Source organism: Oryza brachyantha, chromosome 9 (assembly GCF_000231095.2).
Source record: "Oryza brachyantha chromosome 9, ObraRS2, whole genome shotgun sequence".
NCBI lineage: Eukaryota > Viridiplantae > Streptophyta > Magnoliopsida > Poales > Poaceae > Oryza > Oryza brachyantha.
The window spans coordinates 2,467,107-2,485,923 of record NC_023171.2 but is presented as its reverse complement, the minus strand read 5'-3'; the positions used below and the strand labels follow the sequence as shown (position 1 = coordinate 2,485,923).

Sequence of the window (18,817 nt, the reverse complement as noted above, 5' to 3'; positions counted from 1 at the left end):
GATCCAAACCTCCCTAATTCGTTCATTCACACAGCCACAAATCCAAAATCCACCCAAGCATCCCCTAGTTAAGGATTTCACGAATCTGTGATGCTCCCCGAGCAGAAATTCCACCCACCCACTCACCAACCTACCACATCTGTGCGCAGGTCCAGACCGTCGGCATCTTCCACCTCACCTTTACCGGTCGCCACACGTGCAGCTGCAGCACACGTCGGTGACATCCCCACGGCAGCGGAGCTGTGAGAACTGGCGCATGGAGCTGGGGCCTGGGAGAGCAGCCGCAGCACGCTGATAGCTGGTATCCTGGAAGCGTCGCTCGAGAGAGGTGGGAGTGTACCGTGGGCGGCGGCGGTGGGAGTGTGGCCTCTCAGGGAGTTTTCTGCCCTTTTCCTAGGGTTTTCTTTCTTTGTTGGGTGGTGGGCCTGGGATATATGCTCTGGCTCGATAAGGCTCGCGAGCAGCTTGCAAGCCAGCCCGAGCTGGCTCGTTATCTCTACGAGCTAAAATACCAGCTCAGCTCGTTAGAAAAATAAAACGAGTCGAACCGAGCCGAGTTTGTTATAAATCGAGCGAGCTAACGAGCCACAAATTTTCTATCTATCGGGGCACGTTTGCGTAAGTGAATATGTGCGCGGTGCGCCCCAGTACTGGTTCGTGCACGCGCAACGGGGAAGGTCGCGAACAGACGCGTTTGTTGGCCGATAGCCACACACACGTAACCGTGGACCGGTGGACGTGGCAGGCTGGCAGCGTAACACGGAGCGGGGCGCCCGCTGGTGGAACCGCTCGGCTCTGTTTTGTTTCCCTTCTTCTCGCCTCCCACGAGACGAGAACCTTCCACTTCCCACATCGTGCGCCCTAGAATCTTTGCTTTGCCCCGACTCGACTCGATCCCCGGCTTCCGCCGCTCTCGACAGATCGCGAGGAGAGAGTAGTACCACGGCGGCGGTGTCGGAGGCGATGAAGTCGGCCGTGACCCGCCTGCTCCGTTCCTCGTCTCCCGTCTCTCCCTCCCGTCTCAGGTGAGCCCCACGCCTGCCTCTTGTTTGTTTCATGCTGTCGAAACAGTCCCGACCGCGAGTTCTTGTCCGAGGCATAATAAACCCTTACTTCCTCAGATGATGTGCAGCGGTGCATTAGATTTGCAATTAGGAGCCGCATTTACCTCAGATGATGGCTTAGTTACCGGCGATTTTGCACTTGGCTTGAGCGCTTACATTTCAGTTATACTATCTCGGATGGTAGGTGCCGGCAAATTTATTATTCTGATGCGAAATTAATGGTACTGTTTTACCTTCCTGCAGCGCCGCCATCTTGTTAAAGAATAATAGCAAGGCTTTCTTAAGCGAGGATGCGCGCAACGATTCCAAACAGGTGGAGGAGCCTTTCAAGGTGGAGGAAGCAGAAACGGTGAAGGTGGCACCACCTTCCCCGGATAAGGTAATAATGTGATTAAGTCATACTACATTGCGTAGAATGCACTAGTTTGAGACTTGGTAAAGGGTTGCATACCAGTCGTTTTATCCTTTTCTTACCCATATACTCTCTTCGTTTCACAATATAAGACTTTCTAGCCTTGACTATATTCGTATAGATACTAATGAATCTAGACATATATATAAATTATATACATTCATCAATTGATGAATTTAAGCGAGGCTAGAAAGTCTTATAATATGAAACTGAGGTAGTACATTATAAGGTGCATAGTTCTTTTTTTTTTTATATGAGCAAATCTATCCTAGTGGCTAGTGTACTCGTTCATTGAAACTGCCAGACGGATGAATTTAGTTATGCAGTTGTATCTGATGGAGGTTATTGACATAGAATGAGCATGTTGGGGGATATATCCAGTGCAAAAGCACAATCAGTTGCATAGCAGAAATCACAAAGTGAATTCTAGAATATTCCTTTGAACTGAAAGTGCATTAGAGGAAACATAAATATGCTAGTTTGATTTGAATGCCCTTCTCTGTCACCTTCCCTTTTTTGTGTGCTGTTTTATTTTTAGTTTTTCATCCTCATTGCTATCAATGTCGAAACAGTTAAACTTGAAAAGTAACTACGTAAGCACTGTAAGTTCCCTGCAGCTAGAATAGTTTTTGCTGATCTTCATATTGATTTGACATGGGGACCATTTTTTTCTTTCTGCACCATATTATTCTATTGCATCTGGCATTTCCCGAAATGTGTCATGGGTATACATCCTGCTTTATATGATATTTAAAGCTCTATAGTATGCTTATATTTAAGGTAAATCATTATCAATTTCAACAGAAAGGTCATATAGAACTAAAATATTCTTGTAGTAGACAAGACAAGATGACTTAGCCTATTTCCCACTGTATTCTTATTTCAAATATATTATTTAATCTATGTTGACAAGTTTTAGGCCTTAACAGATGTAGCTAACTATGTGCTATTTGAGCTTTTTGGATCAGCTATCTACATTTTCCTATGGAACTATACTTTCCATTTGGTGAAAATTACTGAGTAGCTACTGACATATATGTCGACATAGCTTCTTGTGCTAGGTGGAAATGGCTTTGTTGGTTCACATGTTTGCAAGGAGGCTTTGGACGCAGGATTTACTGTCGCTAGTCTTAATAGGTATTCAGTCTGTGTCTGTTGACATGTTCATTCTCATTTTATTCCCAGACTGTTTGGTGTTTAGTTAGTATTACTTTTCATAATAGTATTACTTTTCATCTGTATGTAAGTTGCCAAAAATAATTAAAAAAATAGATTATGGTATAAAAATTGCTACATAGGCTGAATTTCTACTGAAACTTGAAACACAGTTTTGCCATGACATCTCTTCTGGAAGAGCAATGGGATACTATGTAATCTAAAAATCTAATTGTAGATGACTTTAAATGGGTTTCTTAAGTTTCTTGATGCCTTTAACTTTAGGAAATTTCATGGGAGCCTCTCATTCTCCTTTTATTACTTTATTGTGGTGACTGAACAAACTGTTTGAAACTGTTTCTACTCATTAGATTTCAATTTTAGAAGTTCTGTTAACAATGTGAAAATATAACTGGAGTTAGTTTGATCATTTCTTGTTAATCTTATTCTTCATCTGAGTGTTTTCAAGGGGATGCCAATGGTGTATTCTGATGGCAATACTATGAACAAACTTATAGTTGCAGTTCCTGTGTATAGATTCAGTAGCTGTACTCTTGCATTGGATTCCTTATTGACACCTCTGTTGAATTATCAGGCAACATATATCAAATAGTTTTGTATGGTTCAAAATCAGCATTCTTTATTTTCATGCCGTAACCTACCATTCTCTTGTCTATTGACTTTAACAGATCTGGAAAGCCACCAATAAGTGAATCTTGGGCTGACAAAGTTATATGGAATCAAGGTTGTTAGTGAGAGAAATTTCTTGCACTTATAAATGATTATGTTGCTTAATGTCTCTTTTATTGGACAGGCAATCTCCTTGAACCTGATTCACTAAAGGATACTATGGAAGGTGTTTCTGCTGTGGTATGTTTACACTTTTGTTTTTGAATTTGTTAACTTGATGGTTTCTTGTGATGAAAACTAGATTCTTGCATTAATAGTTTTTTTTTTTTTGCATTTGTACTTTCCTGGATTATCTTTGATAGGTCTCTTGAAACAGGCTTTGCTTGTTCGATCTTAAAATGATTGGGAAAACAGTTTCAGAATATTATACTATTATTATGATTCTGAAACAATATATTTGGCATACTAAGGCCGTGTTCGTCTATGAGAGTAAGTTATCTAACCACGCTCGTTTTCCACGCGCACGCTTCCCAAACCGCTAAACGGTGTGTTTTTTGCAAAAATTTTCTATAGGAAAGTTGTTTTAAAAAATCATACTAATCTATTTTATATTTTTTTAATAATTAATAATTAATTAATCATGTACTAATCTATTACCACGTTTTCCGCGCCGGATAACTTACCCTCTCCACACCACTCCCGAACGCAGCCTAACTTCTCTTTGCCAGTAGTAACACTGTTTGTTTTTATTTTATTAACAGATGATACACTGTACACCATATGTTTTTAAGGGTAACAAGATGATAACCACATATGATATTAGAAACAGTATTTTTTTGTATGCTGCTGAAATTGGCACAGTTTTTGTTGGTGGAATAATCAGAATTTCTGTTAAAAAAAAAGAAATTGAGACAATAACCTAAAGTGATTTGACAATTACATGTCTACTCTAACAATTCTTTATACTATATCTTCTAGGTCATTGTACCATCTATAATCTTCTAGTCTTTTGTAAGTTAGTATAACCAAAATGCTGGTTCAATGCAACTTGAAAGCTTGATGGTATAAAGCGATCTTATGGAACAAAAAGCATAAAGGTAAATGAGATTTTATTGAAATTAACTAACAACTATAATAGGTATCAGGGGATGTGTGTGATCTGTCATGAATGGTACACAAGTCCACGGCCTGGAAACAGGGATTCCTTAGAGATAAGATTTGATTAAATTAGTTAGGGAGTTTGGCAGGCTCCAAATCCGTAATTTGCTAATCTAGATCTGCCTCCATGGATAATCCTCTCCACAATGGATTTGGATCTATGTGGGTAGAACGTTTGGCAAGAATTTAGTTTCAGAAGACTAAAAAAAGGTTAAAGTGGAGCAGAGTTGTGGAGCTGGGCCAAGGCCATTCTGCCTCTACAGTTGTTTTCAGTTCTGCTCTACGCCCTGCACCACTCTTTTTTTTTTTTTCATGATCACTTGGGTTTCATTCAGCTCCTCCAGATGAGGATTTGAGTTTTGGAGCCTGCCAGACACTGTTAGGTGCTGCATATTAGAGTCCTTTGGCTAGTCATTTGGAATTAAGCACCCTAGTGTTCGTCATCCCAGTCTCCCTAATGGCTGCTGCCGCTGCTCGGATGGGACAACATACCCTGAGAAAGGATTCAATCTAATCTTACCTAACAGACCCTGCAGTATGTGATGCACAGCTGCAGTACTGAGAGCGTATTGGGCTGCCCTCGGCCTTGGCTTCTCTGTCTAATGTCCATGACAACTCATCATGGATTCAGACTGTGACACCAACTGATTTGAATACTCTACTGCTCTTCCTCCAGTTATTGTATTGCACTAACTTGTGTCATAGCATTATGTACTACCAGTATTTAGTTGAGATAACATTAGAAACATTAACATTCGCAAATGCCACACAACACTATTTCTTAGTTAACTGCCTTCACGTTCGGTTCAATACATACATTGCATGCTTTAGACAGACCATAAGGCATGCAATTTCCATAGAGTGGAACATCAAATGTGCGTACTAATTTACACACTCTTTTTTGGAGTATTAGACGAAAACAAAAAAATATTCCTCGAGTCCCTTATTAGTGAATGGGTTGGGCTTAGAGTCTCTGTGTGTTCATTGTTGTGACTGTTGTCTGCTGTTATTGTAATGGACATCTATTGAGGGTACCATTCAGGAGATTACTAGACTTGAAACTGCCAAGATGTACCCTAAGTGCCATCTAATGCCTTGACTCTGTATGTTGGAACCAATTACTATCTGGTTATCCGTGTAGTCTTTTAGGTTAATATCTTTTAGTTTCTAAAATCCATCCTTCTCGATTAATATAATTTGGTTTCCAAGGTCCATCCTTTCCACTCCCTTGGCTCAAATTGCTCACAAGTCTTGGTTGATCTTGGTGGAAACAGTTGCTACAGGCCATGCTTTTAAATTGTTATCGCTTCCCTTACCACGGCATGCAGATGATTTTAGGTTATTTGGTCATACTTGGATGTAGGAGCACTGGATTAATAAGAAGTAAGATGGAAATATGTTCAGTTCACCATCGATTCCATTTCTATTTTAATTATGTACAGATAGTCTAATAAGTTAGTATAGCATATACTACTAGTAACTGTTTTATGCTCAAATAAGTTTGTAAATCTTGAATATTACTGATAAGAGAAAATTGTCAATTTGTCACAGATATCATGTGTTGGAGGCTTTGGATCAGATTCTTACATGTACAAAATTAATGGAACTGCAAACATCAATGCCATCAGGGTTGCATCTGACAAAGGTATTTTATGTTTGAGAATATGTTGTTGCAGCGCCATACTCATTCTCCATGTTATATTGCAGTTTCTGTCAACTAATTTTCTATGTTGTATTATCAGTTTCTGCCAACTCATTTTCTATGTTATATTTTCAGTTTCTGTCAAATCATCAATATGTTCTTTTTTCATATGTAAGATATGATTCTGCCCTCTAGTCTGTAATATGCTTGAGTTATTGTAGTGTCTAGTTCAATTCTTATGATCAGATCATTAAATACAAAAGGATTAATGTCAGTATACTTCAACTTGGGTCATAATTTCCAAAAAACTACAATTGCTTACTTCACAAAGTTAACTGTGGAGAATAATTATCTAGAAACAGTAACTTTGTTTGCTTGCATATTGGGACAGTCTGTCACACTCAAAAGGTGGAGATAGTCAGACATGTTCTGTAGCTCAGATTTCTTGGTCAGCGACGTGCATGACATTTAGTCACTAGAGGCATATGTTTCCTGGTGCCTGCTTAGACGAAGGTAATCAGTCCAAATCTGGATGCCCAGTCCAACTTCAGGGCATGCTTGACTGAACACTGTCTCACCACCTTGTGCATTTAACTGAACCTGGTATGTCAGGACTCAGGACAAGTGACTTAGGGCCTCTTCAGTTGCCATTTTGAACCCAACACTAGTAACAAATTAACCTCTTCTTGCCATTGCTCCCATACCAAAATTTGGTAGTATTGGAAGTTTCCACTTAAAGAACACTACCAAAATTTGGTAAGGCTACAAACCATACATAGCGAACGCTACCAAAATTTGTTAATGGAAAGTACTCCAAAAATTTGGCACTATCAAATTCTGGTGATTTTATTTGGGCAACAAACTAAACAAGCTCTTACTCTTAACATAAGATCCATATTCAGTAAAAACAAATACTAGCCACAAACTAACGGCACATTTGCAAATAAACTATCGTTAACACAGATTGGTTATTATACAAGTGGAACAGCAAAATTAGATTGGAGTATTTCTAACTATCGGACATTGTACAGATAAAATACAATGTTGATCCTCTATACAGTCCTAACAGTTCTTAAAAATCATTTTTGATCAATTTATTCACATAATATGGCAAGTAAAATCAAGTCTGTGCTTACGCACGCTATTTTGGTCTGAGACTTCACCGATTTCACATTATTCTCTACTTGCAGGTATTAAGAGATTTGTATATGTGTCAGCAGCGGACTTTGGTTTGGTGAACTACTTATTGCAAGGTTATTATGAGGGCAAGGTAAGTTTCTCCATATTAATGAGGGCAAGGTCATATCTCCTGAGCAACTCAGATCGCTCCTTTCTATAAACTCAGATTGCTCCTTTCTATATGGGTTGCCCACGGCTTGTTTTTCTGACCCTGTAAGTAACCACTTATTGATACTATTTGTTTGGTTTCATTTATCCTTTGAAGAGGGCTGCTGAAGCTGAACTTCTGTCAAAATTTACCTATGGCGGTGAGTTCTATTTCACATTGAGCCTTTCCTTTTTTTTAATGCCAATGTGTTCTTACCCTTCTTTTCTTGTAACAAATTATTTTAAAATCATTTTTCTAAAATAATCTTGGGGGTGGTGGGTGGGTGGGTTGTTATCCTTTTTTCTAAATGATCCTTCTGGCTGCACACAAGGTGGTGTTGAAATCATGTGCTGTGTGCTCCACATTGCGTGTGGTGTGGCCAAATCTTTGTAGTGTCATGACTTTGGTCTAGTGTGTTTTGGATTTTTTTTGTGCGTGTGTTTTTTGTGTTGTACTGTTTCTTTTCCCCTTAATGAAATGAAATTCAGCTCTCCTGTGTTTTCGAGGAAAAAAAATCTTTGCAGCGTCATGACTTCGTCTCCACATGACAGTATTTTCCTGTAGCACAGCTACTATGGTATTGCAAATACATTAAGATTTGGAAATGAATTGTGGAGGTTTATCTTAAACGTAGGATTAAAGAAATTCCAAAGGTATCTGGCTTGATATATCACTACATACACCATGGAGTAAGTGGCAATATGGTTCTCTTTAAAAAAATTACAAGTCCAAGGTGTGATTGCATTTTTCAATGCCATCCTGTTTCCATCCATTGTCACCATCGATGGTGTGGGGTGTACTTAGTGGTTGGCCCAACATGACATGTCCTCTCCTCCATGACAATACAAGACAATATAAACAATGGATACTTGTCTGTGGTGCTGGCCCTTACTACTGCGGGGCATGTGTTCTCCTTGTCCTCAACTTCTAATTCTTTTTTAGGGGTGTTTGGTTCAAAACATATGGATGGATGGGATATGCCCACCAGGTTTTTGGTAGTTTTTGGTTCGCGGGCAAGGGGTTGATATGGTGGCCACCCAAGGAATATTCCTCAAATATGTTGGATGAATGAATCAGGCTAATTTGGTGGGATGAGACCATTCACCCCGCTAACAAGGATCATTAGCAAATAATTAGTGATAATTAGTATATTTTGCTGTTAATTAGTGATTATCATTTTAAAATTAGTGTTGATTATGGATAGTGCATTTTGTTGTTAATTAGTTTTAATTATTGTAGGATTAGTGATAATAAATATATTTTGCTATAGATTAATAATTTATTATTTTCATTCCATCCACACGTACATTCAACCAAACAAAAAATTGGCTCATCCCATCCACCCAACCAAACAACAAACCTGGATTATCATATCCAAAAAAACATGGATCATTTCTCATCCAACCTTGCCCGTGAACCAAACACACCCTTAATGGAGTCTAGCTGCTTAAGCACTCTTGCTGGGAATGTGTTTTCCTTGTCCGTGACTTCTAATTTTTTTTACTAGATTTTTGCTGCTCAAAGACCCTATGCCATGTGCATATAGGCCTACCAATTTTGTGGATGGATCTTGCTGGTTCTATTGGTGCCATGAATACTGGTTTATTATCTCCCATATTCACCAATCTGTTGGTGTCCTTCCTATCTAGGCCCCTAATTTAATTTTGGTATTAATGACTAGGCAATAAGGACTAATAAGTGTTAGTTTCAAACTCTAGACCAAGAAACGATGAAGCGGCATTCTGAATTGAAGTCGAAAAGAAAATGCATCAAAACTCATGGTACTTTTCACTGCCTACAAGTCGTACTATTAAGCAACATATACACACAATATATATGCCATACCATTAAGGGCCCATAATGCTTGAGGCAATATTTGAAGAAATGGATGTTTTAGTGGTAGTTTGCTCAGGATGTCTATTTGAAATGGAGCATACCTAATTTTCAATATACTGTCTTGGAGAAGGTTTCCAGTGCGAATATGTTATATGACATACTAGCACATTGGTGGGAATGTGTTAGAATATTGGTTTCAAATAGCTAAACTTGGATTGACCAGTAAAAACCAATTTTATTTTGCTAAAATTGTTCCTGATACGATATGCAATGATAGCCTTGAATTTGTATGTATTAAAATCACTCTATTAGTGCGAGCAAGTTCATGGCTATCGCTACATTACCCGTGAGCCAGTTATGATTCTTAAATCTGAGATCAGAGTGATTTTCCTCTTATTTCCCAAATAGTCAACTGTGGTGGTTGTGGATTGGCGCTTGATGGGATGGCAAGGCCTGCAGCCTCACTGCCCATGAGCGTTGGTGAAGATGATATAGAAAGGGATCATCTGTTCTTCCATTGTTCTTTTAGCTCTGCCTGTTGGAATAAGTTGGGGTGGTCCTGGGATAACTCCTTAGATATTCACCAGAAGATTCAAGCTCAGCGGGCAGTGATTGCGCATCCCTGTTTCATGGAATTTTTCTTAATCTCCATCTAGAATATTTCGAAGGAGAGAAATGGACTCATCTTTCAAGGCATTCGCGCCCACAGTGCAGAATTGGTCAAGGGCTTTGAAAACTGACCTGAGCCTACATTTAATTAGCCTGAAAGAAAACCATAAACCCCTTATGCAATCATGGATAGATCAACTGTAAACTTAGTTTAAACTTCCTTTCCTCACCCCCCCCCCCTGTTCTTGTATATATTTCTTGAAAATTAATATATACCGTATATACCGTAGGGGGCTCCCCCACTGTTCATGCTCAAAAAAAAGATATAGAAAGGGGAAGACTAGAGATAAGGTTTAACTTCTTTTCTTGATTCTCCTAGCAACCCTACAAACAAAGCCTAACAAACTAACTGAATGCATGCGAGGGATTGAGTTTTGCCCATAACATCAACAGTCTTGCACAACTGGGATACTTCAGATAAACTAAAGTACATATATGAGACTCGGTGGTAAAACCTATTCTTGAGATACTTCTAAATTCTTATGGTCCTTGCTCCCTGATCTTGTTCCTCCTGTCTGAAAGCAGTTGGTTCTGTAGCTTGAGAGTTCTGCTAATTCCATGTATTGCATTATTAAATATTATCTAATAAGAGAATACAGAAACTAAAGAGAAGGCATAACTGAGATTTGTAAAAGGGCCTGCTCAGGAGATTTGTAAACTTCCACACCAGTAAAACTTTTATCCCTGTAATTTTCTGTGAACCAAAAATACAATCTGGTATTGTTTCCTGTGAAAAGGACTGTTTGGAAGCATCCCGGATTTTCTCGATCTAGTTTAAGAATGTCAGGGAGCACATGAAACAGTTGTATGTGCTCCTTGAAATTCACACAAATAATCAAGTATGAGCTATCATATCAAATCTGAGATTCACACAAAAAGGAACCTACTAGAAAGAGAAGAAATGGGAATGTTCAGAAAACTATGAGCTCGTACTTGGTTATTTGTTCGGATCGTCGGTTGTCGGGTTGTGTTTGTTGCCACGACTTAACCAATCGCTGCCCTTAGCCTAGATGGCAGCGTCTCTCCTTGATGAGTGCTTGGCGATGACAAATGCTGTGGGCAATCCAGAAATGTGGATGAATATGGCAGCAGATGTTGGAGGGGAGTTGGGATTAGGGAAGGGGTGACAGGGGCCACCCGCAATGGTGCTGCAGATTATGGTCACCTTGGTGGTGAAGGAGCAAGATTGAAACTCGGTCCAGTCAGCAATCGCCCAGATAAGTTTGGCCTAGCGGTGGAGGTGGCGGTGTGGATGCACTTGTGGATTTGACAAGGAGGGAGCAAAGTCGTGGCTTGCGGCAAGGGCAGCGGGAAGCGGAGTAAGCCATGGCGAAGGTGGTGGCATCGCGAGTTGAAAATATAGAAGCTGCAATGCAAGCGGAGCTGCAGGTCGAGGCAAGCCCACTTCTGTCGTATTTTCTGTGTAGTGTCTGGAGCAGATACTTTCTTTTAGGTTGTAACGGGTATTTTCCAATGCATTATAATCAATCCAAGCACGCGTTTTCAGCTGATCAGTAAAATCTTACGTGCTGGTATTTTACCCCTGTTTTGGGCTTACCCGGGGCTGTCAAGCAGGCCTGAAGTCTTTATCAAGTTGAGGCATTTTGATTTGGATTTCAATTGAATGGCGCTTGAGATTATTTTGGACACAGTTATCATCTCAATATGTATTCTTACTCTGCAAAACATTATTCCCAATGATATTATATCATTTTTTAATGTTTTTCAGGAGTGATTTTGAGACCTGGTTTTATTCATGGAACTCGCCGAGTGGGTAGTGTAAAAGTACCTCTTGGACTTATTGGTTCCCCTATGCAAATGGTAAAGTTTCTCTTCATTTTCTCACAAAAAATTAGTGGATCCCTGCTATTTTTCCAAGCCTCACAACAGTTTTTTGGTTGTACTTCATTCAAATATAAGTTTGTTTGGCAGTTCTGAATAGGAATCGAGTGACTGAAGTTACTTTGCTGCTACTTAACTTGAATATCTCCATCTGCAGGTTCTCCAAAGTGCAAAGCCGTTGACCAGATTACCGCTCGTTGGCCCACTGTTGACCCCTCCAGTGAGTGTCGCCTCCGTGGCGAAAGTTGCTGTAAGAGCAGCTACAGATCCAGTATTTCCTCCGGGTATTGTTGATGTCTATGGCATCATGCGATATAGTGGGCAGAAGTAAGCATCGGTTGTACAGGATGATTCTGCGCATCTTTCGTTAGTGTTCTAGGTGTTTACATCGGTTCTCCGAATGAATAAGCAGGTATGGCACATTAGACGACTCTGGTACGGTCGTTTGTTTCGTTCGATTTTACAGTTAGTAGGGGGACCATATGTGCGAGTGTGATTTTATGTAGCTGATCCATCTCAGCGGTGAAATACAATAAGGAAATCGTTTCATGCTCACGATGTTTATAATTGTGTTCTCGTCATGTTGGGATTGTGTTGCATCGACCATTCTTTTTTATGTATATGCCACGTATGACAAGACGATACTGGAAAAATATATTACTCCTGGACTCTGGACATTTAGACACATGCTTAATTATTTGTCTTATAAAATATTTACAATTATCATTTGTTCTATAAAATATTATATTATTATTATTATTTCTTGTAAATTTCAAAAACTACGAGTAGTATAAGCGTTCTATCACAAAACTTTAACACTTGTTTTTACCATATTTAAGAACTAGTTTTACCAAACTACAGATTTAGCTTATTTGTCATACCAAAACTACACGTTTTAGCTTTCTCGCATTTTGCAGTCTTGGATATAGTATGTTCGCGGCAATTTGGCAATCCAACGTCACGTTTGATGTGATCATAGTTACTTATGATATTACTGTTGTTCACATTATATTAAGATCGAGATGTCTAGTTTTGGAATCCAATTCATTCATCTGCTATAGGGTTGTCTTTAAACAGCAGCCAGATATGTATACAAGTTCTGTTTTGGGGTCACTAAATATTTAATGGAAAGCTATTAGAGTCATGTTTCCACTTAATCCAGCATCATTTCCAAATTCCATCTCAGTCATCTGCCATCCCAGAAACAAGATGTTGCATCATCTACAATAGATCTATGGGCTGATAAATTTATCTAGAAACCTGACCCAATAGGGGCGCAAGTGAGGTGTGCCCTAACCTGATGAGCACGACTCTAGGGATCCCTTGGCCATCCTTCCGCTCCCTCAAATAGTGAGTTACCCTTTTAGCAATTTTTTGATTTTGTTTAGATCAATGTTTAGCTTCATTACTTTACTGTGTAATCCCATGATCAGCTAAACAATTGGTTTGCTCGTTATGAAACTCCAACTTATTATTAGAATCTTTTTGTTGTGTTCTTGCTTGTTTCTTCGATTTGCTTGCAGGAGGTTGATCTATATTGACTAGATCAACAACCTATGGAGAGGTATATGGATCACTTAGACGTAAAATAATATCTCATACGGTTGTAATCGAGTCATCAACGTTTCTATTAAATCATAGTTATCATCAACTCACTGAAACATCGTACCAATAAGTGTTGTTAGTTTATCAAGTGATGCTCATGGCTTATCAACATCTTCTCTACCACGTGGAATTGATGTGATGCATGTCTCATTCTCTTATAAGGGACCCCACCGCTTGGCCTCCTACACACTGCCCTTGGGCGGCAAAACAGACGAGAAGCGAGATCAACGAGCAAAAGTACAAGGAAAGCGAGGAAAGGTGGGAGGCGGGGGGTTGTAGTTCGCTTCATTGATCCACTGACCACTACCACTAACCTTGCATCATCGCATCCTACCAGGTTAGTGGGAGGCAGTTCGTTGTTTGCCATATCTCCTTTTTATGTTCTAACCTTTTGAAGTATATATGTGTATTTTGTTTTAACCAATTCAAGTATACATGACATGGCCATGTGATTTAGGGTAATGCTTGTTATATATATGTTATTTTTTCTAATAACGAATGTAGTCGATGCTTTGTATCATAATAACATATGAGGTGACAACACCAAAACTACGATGGTGTGCAAGGAACATAGGATGTCCAAATTAAGGCTCACAAGACAAGATAATACTCTACTCCTACTTATATATAGATTGATTATAGATTGATTGTTTAAAACCATAGAACATGTTTAGCAATGATCTATTAGACCATGGTTCTCGAGGGACCCCCTGCCTACCCTTATATACTAGGGATAGAGTTACAAGGGATAGAAACCTAATGTGATAAGAAACGCCTATCCGACTGACTATGGAAATCCAGATGTAGGAAACCTAATGTTTACCATATACCTAGTCGATTACAACCTTGTATCTATGTTTACAACTTTCTTTACAATTCAGAACTGTCTTTCCTATATATATACATACAGTACATGGATACACATATCTAGTATTCTACAGTAGCCCCTGGAGTCCTACATAACCGCGCAAATCACCCATGTAGATTCTTGATCAGTAAGAATATCTTCACACAACATCCTGGACATCTCCAGAGTGCAATATCTTCAAAATCATAGAGGCTGTGAAGGGATTCGAAAGAAAAACAAAACAAGTTAGGTGCATCGAGAAGATGCTCGTATTAGGTGTAGCCATGACTATGCTTAAATGGAAAACAATTAAATATATAGTTTAATAAAGACTATGTCAAAATAAAGACTTATGTGCATTGAGTAGATGCACCTAATAGTTTTAGCCCCCGACTCTATTTTTAAATGAGCAACATTTAAACATAGAGTCTAGTAAATATTATAATCTATGGCATCCTCGGAGTATAAAGTAATCTCGATTCGAGCGATGCTCTCCCAAGTGCTCACATGCAAACTCGAGCGGTTCCGGTCTGGGTGGCTCTCTCCTGAGTGTTAACAATCCGAGTGGTCTAAAAGATGCAAATCAGATCATAACATCTCAAACAGATAATCTAAGACTTATCTTTCCGTTAACGTCATAATTTGGTAAGATTCCTTAGTGGATTCGGTTAAGAAAAGGGCACAATCAACCGATGGAAAACTTATCTAGAAAAGTCCAAGTTCAAGAAGAAATCATAAAGACTAAGACATGACAGTTTAATTTATCTATTAATTAGACCCAATTTAGGAATTTTGCTTTATCTATAGAAAAGTTTTATGTTCGATTAGGACTAGGTTTCTTTTTGTGTTAAGGAAACGTATATCGCATCTAGTAGGGACTAGAATTAGAGTCCAAATAGGACCTGTTATTTTCTTTTATCTATTAGGAAATGTGTGACATGTCTAATATGAACTAGTATTCACCCATAATACCCATCTATACTATTATAAAAAGCGTAAAAAGCGGTAACGATTTTGCCGACCTTTTTCGTCCGTCGTGGGCCCGCGTGTCAGCCACGTGTGCTAAATTTTCGTCCGCGAAGAGCGTTTCCTTCGTCCGTTAGTCCTGATAGTGCATAGTGCGCTCTAGACAAAAGTATAGCTCTCGGACGCGCTGGATAAGGCGCTCCACTTGCAACTTGACGGTTCGGAGTTCGACACCCAACTCCCGCAGGGAGCAGCGTATCTTTTTTTGCCCGGACTCCGAACTCCCGCGGGAAGCAACGCCGAGCATTTTTTCTTCGGCGGGAGCTAGCCTGATTAGGGGATTAGCGGATTAAAATTTAGATTTGAGTCTTATCTTTTTTGCAAGCGGGAGCTCTCCTGATCAGGGATTAGCGGATTAAAACTAGATTTGAATCTTAATTTAAAGTGTTGTTTTTATGTTGTTTTTATTATCAAATATATTAGACAATAGATTACAAATTTAACACCAAAATTTTGACACCTAAATAAATTCTTAAATCAAGTCATTATTATTGTGATTTTAGGGTAGATTATTTTGACCATTGGGATCAAATATATTTCTACATATAAATATTTTATTTGGGTATACAGTTTATGAATAGAAATATTTTATTTGTATTTAAATTTTGTTAATACATATGCATAAAGATTATAAAAAGAAATATTTTATCTACGTATAAAGTTTATGTCTATTTATGTAAAAAGTTTATAAATAGAATTTTTTATTTAGGTATCATGTTTATGAATCGAAATATTTTGTATAAGTAGAAAGTTTACCAATGAAAATTATTTTTCATATATATAATTTCAAGTAGAAGGACAAAAATTTAATTGCACTTTTATTTAAAAAGAGAACTTAATCTAAGAAATTGCAAAGTGCAGAATTGTCACCCTGCCGTCATCGCCCGTCTCGGACTCCCTCTCCGCCGTTAGAGGAAAATAATGAAGAAAAGAAGAAGGAGAAAAGAAAGAGGAGAAGACGGGAAAAAAGAAAGGAAAGATAAAATAAGGAGAAAGCTAAAAAAATCAGAATTTAATTAAACTAGGAGAGAGTGTGTGTAATGTTCTTATATCCATCATATATCCTCGCTGTTCTCTGCTCCATGTTCAATGTATAGACCTATCACAACTAAATAACTTTTGATGGCTTAGAAATATACATTCCAAGTCATCTGTTCTACATACGTACTGAATTTTTCTATCATTTATGTTAAGTAACATTTTGTCTTCTTTATATGTGCCCTATTTTTTAAAGCGTCTGACAATAACTTTATGGTCGAAGCCTCCAGGTTGTTTGAGCCCGCTGATGTGATTTTGATAGTAGTTCTTAGTCATTATCTCTAGAATCTTTTTTTCTTCATGAGAAATAATATCCTGGCTATATTTATTGAATTAAATATAAAATGATTTTGCAAATTATGAAGTCTTAGCTAGACAATTTCACATTCACATCCCATTATTGTTTAATCATGTATACTGAAAACATGCAATGATTAATTGCTCTTTATGGGATTGATTGTTTGTTAAATTTTACTAACATGATATATAGTTATCATATGGTTCACATAATTAATTAATTATTACTGCATTTCATATATGTTTTAGTGGTTTCTTTAATATATAATGATTCTTTTTATCTGTAGCAAAGCACGGGCATCTTGCTAGTAAGTATAAATATGTATACTTGGGGTCATTGTAGGAGATGGACATGATAATGATCAATAAAATTTTGGCGCATCGCCACCCTCCTCATCGAGGTTTCATCACCGATAGAACTTTGTATCTAGCACAGGGCTGCATCGATTTGATCGTCAACAGAAGGGTAAGTCATATGTTCCGTTGGTCCCGACAGTCATATCGGTATTGACGTCAAAATGTGATCCAATGACGTGTCACACACGAAGGCCTAGGAGTCATTTCTCAAAATGCTTCGGTGCAGAACCTAAATTTTAGAATGCGCGGGCGTACCAGTCAGTTTGATCCTGCAACTGACAAGATGAAGAATAAAGCAAGCCGATCAGCTATCGAGCCGATAGGTAACTAATAATCCAGCCGATCGGATGTTGATGCTGTGACGGTTAGCCGATAGGCTGAGCAATTGGCTGTAAAAAGCATGGATCGGCTAGAAACTCAAATAGAAATAGACTTGAATAATTAATGAGTCATGTGTTACTATCGGCTAAAATCAACTTGCATGTAATACTCGTAAGCTGATGAGGCAATCGACTACTCCATTGATGTAAATATGATAAGCATGTAGATCGACAAAAGATCATCGGCTATAAATGACTGACAAACGACCAAGATCTATAAAATATCTAGCACAAATTGCTAAGAAAAATTATATAGGATCGGACCAAACCTAGACAGTTCAAGATTACACCTAGCAATGTCAGGATAGATACTAAACAGATCTAGATTGCTATCAAGCCGATGACTGATAACTTATCGGTTGGTACTCCGATAAAACAATGAGTAGAATACAATGATATGATATAAACCATCTGATAAAACGTAATCTACTAGATTGAACCGAACCAAAACAGTATTAGATTGAATATGTCAAATAACAAATATCAAACCAACGTAGATCGCCCAAAGTGGTTAACCAGATCAACTGAAAATACGAAAATGATCTAAGTTGAAACTGATACGATAACTAGCAATCGCATAACCAAATTAGAAGATTGGACCAAACCGAGACAGTTCTAATCTAGCCGATAGGATTATCTTGGTCAGCGGAACGTAGGACTTACCCCTCCACCGGAGATCGAGACGACGCAGCCCCACGTCAGGTGCCAAGTTCCACTAGTGTTAAAACCTCGGCTAGGAGGATGGCGATGCGCTGAAAGTAGTTGATCTGTATTAATATAGATGATTTACAATGACCCTAGACATACATATTTATACCCTTGGGTGGATAGTAGTCCATGTCGGACACAACACACGACTTCTAATAGATAAAAAGAAATAACAAACAAGTGCTATTTGGTCTCTAACTCTAATCCTTATTGGATATGACACAGTTTCTAATAGATAAAAGGAAACAAACAAATCTCAATCGGGCTCTAACTCTCTTAAACATAAAACAAAAATCCTAACTAACTTTAATTAATAGATAAATTTATGTCGTCATGCTTAGGGTTCACGATCTCGCTGTAACCGCGGTAACCGCGTGGTCCGCGGGGACACGGCTTCAGTAAGCCGCGGTAACCGAGTTTAAATTTGAGGAGAATTTAAAAATTTTGAAGAAATTTAATGGAAAAAATATATGTTGTATAGGTTGATATATAGTGTAGTTTTGTCAAAGAAATTCATGAAAAAAGTATATTTTCTGTGTAATTAAAAATCATAAACAAGAATTTTGGAAAATAAAATTAAAAAATAGCCTATTGCAAATAATATTTCATAGGAAGATGGTTAAGAATATTTTGTTGTCGACTCATTATTAATTTGCACTAGACACTAAGGTACATAATGTTGAAATACAAATATACAACGATAGATATACGAAAAATATGTATGAAGAAAAATTATATGTGTATGTTAGTAATAATGGGTAGTAGGTATAGTTGTGACGTACCAATCAAATGAATTTGTTGTTACTTGTTATTGGTGTGAATTG

At 38.3% G+C, this 18,817-nt stretch overlaps 1 protein-coding gene across 1 annotated transcript; it reads left to right on the top strand.

The window, feature by feature from the left end:
• The first annotated feature begins 819 nt into the window (after positions 1–819).
• On the top strand, positions 820–12,420 carry LOC102713237 (uncharacterized protein At1g32220, chloroplastic). Its single transcript, XM_006664894.3, has 10 exons — positions 820–1,025; positions 1,308–1,443; positions 2,525–2,613; positions 3,321–3,376; positions 3,446–3,501; positions 5,971–6,064; positions 7,252–7,331; positions 7,506–7,548; positions 11,623–11,714; positions 11,893–12,420. The coding sequence occupies exons 1-10, from the start codon at positions 964–966 to the stop codon at positions 12,064–12,066; spliced, it is 882 nt and encodes a 293-aa protein (XP_006664957.1). The 5' UTR covers positions 820–963; the 3' UTR covers positions 12,067–12,420.
• The last annotated feature ends 6,397 nt before the right edge of the window (positions 12,421–18,817 follow it).